The sequence below is a fragment of the Nyctereutes procyonoides genome, unplaced genomic scaffold (assembly GCF_905146905.1).
Source record: "Nyctereutes procyonoides isolate TBG_1078 unplaced genomic scaffold, NYPRO_anot_genome, whole genome shotgun sequence".
NCBI lineage: Eukaryota > Metazoa > Chordata > Mammalia > Carnivora > Canidae > Nyctereutes > Nyctereutes procyonoides.
In genome coordinates this window covers 9984471-9989364 of record NW_026575131.1, presented here as the reverse complement: position 1 = coordinate 9989364, position 4894 = coordinate 9984471, and the positions used below count along the sequence as shown (strand labels likewise).

The 4894-nt window shown below is 35.8% G+C and overlaps 1 protein-coding gene across 1 annotated transcript; it reads right to left on the bottom strand.

Moving 5' to 3' along the window:
* Positions 1-1485: 1485 nt before the first annotated feature.
* LOC129522000 (nucleoporin NUP35-like) lies at positions 1486-2550 on the bottom strand. The gene has a single exon (XM_055344004.1). It carries the CDS (start codon positions 2518-2520, stop codon positions 1582-1584), a length of 939 nt encoding a protein of 312 aa, XP_055199979.1. The 5' UTR covers positions 2521-2550; the 3' UTR covers positions 1486-1581.
* Between the last annotated feature and the right edge of the window lie 2344 nt (positions 2551-4894).

Here is a 4894-nt window from a genome sequence, read left to right as displayed (position 1 = left end):
AGTTAGTTAAGCATCCAACTCTTGGGTTTTGGCTGAGGTCATGATCTCAGGGCCATGAGACTGAGCCCCACCTAAGGTTATGTGATTGGCACACAGTCTGCTTGACCCTCGCCCTCTGACTTTGCCCCTCCCCCTGCTCTCTTTTTCTCTCTAAAATAAATAAACAAATATATAAACAAATAAATAAACAAAAAATAAGTAAATAAATAAAACACTTTCATGTTTATGTTTCTGATAAACAGCATTTGAGGACTCCCAGAGAATTCAGAGATGAAATACATGAGTGGCTACGAGGATCTATAAGGAATGCTGGAGAAAGGACAGCTTATTCATTCATTCATCCAGCTAACACATTTGTTGCACATTTCCTATTTGCCAACACCTATGATTCAAAGGTGAACAAAAAGACAAGAACCATGTCTCTGCATTTTAATGAAGACTTAAGGCAGTGAACAAGGAAATAAAATAATGTAGGATTATAAATTGTATGAAGAATATAATGTCTTATGTGCTCCTAAGCTACACATGAAATGTATCACTCAGATTGGTTGCCACACCCTCAGCTGAAGGCTGACAAAATAGAATATACCTAAGGAGACAGATCTCCATGATAAACAATCTGGGAGCCTTGACATTCAAGAAATCAAAGAAAGAAATGATGTCATGTGGAATAGAAAATTCATAGGTAATGCGACCCTTGTCTTTAAATCCTTCAACTGTCATATATATAATCTTTTTACATATAAAATCATATATGTATAGTCATATATATATGTATATATATACACATATATGACAAAGTTCTATTAGAACTATCTGCAAATGGACCTCTTTGCTTTGGAAGATAGTACATACTCTATCATTAGAGGAAATAAAACTGAAGTAATAGGACCACCACCTGGAATATTGTGGAGAGGATGTGTATATAACTAATAAAAATCTACCTTTTACTTCCTTCCCCTTCTAAATGGAGTCTAGGAGAAAGAATCTTAGTCCAAGAACTTTTTTTTTTCAATATATATAATTGACAAAGTTTATTATCAAGAAACTTTAGTAGGTTTTTAAAAAGACTGTTTTGGTTTTAGAATACTGAAGGATGACAATCCACGATAGGACATATATAAACAAGATAATTAAAATATTAAATTAAAAGATCATAATTCAAATTGTTAAGTATAATCTTTGTGTCTTGTCAGAAGGAGCTCTACAAGTTACCCTTCATGAAATTCAGCCCACTAACTCCTGAAGACTACAAAGGCTCACGACAAATTCAATTAGATATTTTACAGTAATCAATGCTGAGTTTTTTGTGCTTAAGCATGCAATTATCACAGAAAGCACCATATCCTATTTACACGGATTTTTTTTTCTTTAAAACGTGTCTCAAGCATCTTTTAAAGTGCGAGCTATAAATATGCTATATCCTTAAAGAAAAAGGCTTCTAAGGAAAGTATGAACCAGCTTTCCAATACCACCAAGAGTGGTTATATAACTAACCACAGGAAGTTGGCGGTACTCTGCTAACTCTGTTTTAGTGTAGCAGCCTCCTCCACGGTAGGTGAGTTCTCGGTTCTTACTATACTACCAGCCGAACATGTACTTCATTGCTTTGGATACAAGGCTTTCATCTTTTTTTGGTGTTTGTCTGTCAGAAATAACCTGATAGTCACTAGTAGAAGCTTTGTATGCTGTAGCAAGAGGTCTCATGGTAGAAATCCTAGGAGTACTTCCAGGTTGGGTTGGTGTACCTAAGGTTTTGATTGGTGGTGTAAAGGCTAGAGATGGAGATGATAAAGCACATCTGTCATTGTTTTCCATAACACTTTTATCTATACATGGTTTTACACCAATCATGATGGACTCTCCAAAAATCCTCCCATCTTTGCTTAAGGCTTTCCGGGCCTGCAGTTTAGATTGATAATGAATATGCATCCAATTTCCTGTGTTAGACATCACATGTTTTAAGATATTCCCATATTGTGCAAATTGTAATAATATATAGGAAGCAGATGCTTGAGGAAACCCGAACACAGTCACCCAAGTGTCATCAAGGTGATCTTCAGAAGTCAGAGAATCTCCTAGAGTATAAAAAGGATCCAGCTGTGCAGGAGATAATGTTGTCTTTCCTGGCTGACCAATGTTTGCTGGACTAAACATACTTTGCCCTGCTCCAGGAGTAGGAGTAGTTGTCATAACTCCAACAAGAGGACTCTGCATCACTGAAATGTTTGGCTGTCTTCTTGAAGTTAAAGGTGTTGATCCAAGTCCTGGGCTGGAAATATCATCATATATACTTCTAACTGGTGGAGCTCCACTTTTATCTTTATGAGCTGGTACAACTGGTTGTGGTGGTGATCCACCTGCAAGTAAAGGTGATCTCATTTCCATTACTCCTACCGACGGGCCACTGATTGATCGAGGTTGTGGAGTTACTGGAGCTGGCAAATCCCCCATTAAAAATCCAGGTAAGAACTGGGCATTAACCCCTGGCTTCGGAGATGTCGGTGACCCTAGCATCATTGGTTTAGATCCCGGCGTGGGCGCCTGGGCTTCCACCTGGGCTTCCACCTGGCAGCGACCACTCTGCCGGGCCCCGGGCCTTCCCGGTTTTCAAAAATGGCGGAAACTCCTTAGTCCAAGAACTTAACAGTCAAGCCCCTGGAGGACATCACCCTGAGCATTATTGGGAAGACCTTGATATGAGTAAATCTCTCCACATAAAAAAGGGAGAATAATTGTTTTGATTCCATTTGGGGAAGGATATAGAAGAGAGGACAAAGAGGGAAATAAAATTAAAGACAGTGATAAGTATTGGAGAAAAAGGAGTCTTATTTCAGGCATACCTCCAAGATACTGTAGGTTTGGTTCTAACAACCACAATAAAGTCAATACCACACTAACTCAAGTCAAATGAGTTTTTGGTTTCCCAGTACATGTAGAAGTTATTGTTACACTATACTTTTAAGTATACAATAGCATTATGTCTGAAAAAACAATACATACCTTAATTTTAAAATACTTTATTGATTTAAAAAAAAAAAGCCAAGCATCCTCTGAACTTTCTATGAGTCATAATCACTGATCACAGGTCACCAAAACAAAATAATAATGGAAGAGTTTGAAATATTGTGAGAATTACCAAAACTTGACAGAAACACAAAGTGACCAAATGCTGTTGGATAAATGATATCTATAGACTTGCTTGATACCAGGTTGCCACAAACCTTCCATGTATAAGAAACACAATCCAAAAAGCACAATAAAGCAAAACACAATAAGACAAGGTATGATCGTACACTGTTAGCAGAAATATAAATTGATTCAGCCACTTTGGAAAAGAATATGGAAATTCCTCAAAAAAATTAAAAATAGATATACTATATGATCCAGCAATCCCACTTCTGGGTATATACCCATAAGAAATGAAAATAGGATATCAAGGAGATATTTTACAGTCCTATGTTAATTATGACATTATTCACAAAAGCCAAGGGAGGAATGGATAAAGAAGATATCATACATGCACATGCAATTAGAATTCAACTATGAGAATAAAGGAAATCCTGCCTTTTGCCAAAGGATGGATGGACCTTGAGGACATTAGTTTAGTGAGATGTCAGAGAGAAAAAAAAATAATGCATGATATCACTTAGGTGTAAAATATGAGAAGGCAAACTTGTAAAAACAGAAAGTAAAATATTGCTGGCAAGGGGCTTGGAAATGGACGAATAGGAGACATGTTAGTTAAGGGTAGAAACTTGCAGCCAGTAGTAAATAAGTCCTAGAGATCTAATGCACAGTGTAGTAACTATACACAACAGTATTGTATTGTAATAATCAAACTTGTAAAGAAACTAGGTCTCAATTACTCCCACCACAAAAAAAGAAATGGTAGTTATTTATGTGCTGTGGTAGAGGTGCTGTCACTACAATGGCAATTACATTACAATATATAAATGTACCAAATCAAAACATTGTACAGCCTAAACTTATACAATGTTATATGTCAATCATATTTTAAAGAAAAAAAAGGAGAAAAGAGGAAAGGGGAAAGAAGAACATCTGGAACCTGAATTGATGAAATGGTCCATGAACTGTTTGAAGAATAATTAAGTCTAACATTCAATCTTAATTTGTTAGTAGAACTGATTTTAGAAAGTACTCTGTATGTGCACACATGTACACACAATTGCCTACGGATGTGTGTGTGTGTGTGTGTGTGTGTGTGAATGTGTGTTTAAATTAGGAAACAGGATTAAGAACCTTATTTCCGTTGATGTCGGAAAACAGGAACAACCAAGTTTTGTTCATTTATTGATTCATTTATTCATCCATTTAACAAATATGAATGAGGCACCTATAATGTTTCATGAAACTCAGTTCTGCAGGTTTTTAAAACTGATATGTATTGATCTAAGATGATATTGATTGTAAAATAATGGTACACCATTATTTTATGTAATACTACAAGAAAAAAATGCTTCCAATTAGACTACAACTTTAACTGTAAGTTTGATCTCATTTTCAGAGATGTTAAAATGTGAAAAAATGTGCATTTTAAATTAAAATATAATAGTCCTTTATCTTTTAGGATCTGCTTGGAATAACACATATTAGGTAGGTAGAGCTATCACATTTTAAGCAGCTGATGAAAAGGAAGTTTTCCAGAGGACACTGATACTTGGATAGAATCAAAAACAGAAAAGCAGAAGAAAAATATCCATACACACAGAATATAACCAAAGCAAGAACATAGAGCTGGAGATGTCCCTCAGTATTCTCAGAAATCTTTCCAAGTGTCTGGTACTTTCTTTAATTCACAGAGTAGGGGTTTCAACCAAAAGCTAAGATATCTTTAGGAAGTATAGGGAAAAGATATCCCAAAAGAGTATCA

Bases quoted from the DNA above. Each gene is read 5' to 3' on its own strand.
- LOC129522000 (XM_055344004.1), bottom strand. From the start codon at position 2,520: ATGATGCTAGGGTCACCGACATCTCCGAAGCCAGGGGTTAATGCCCAG.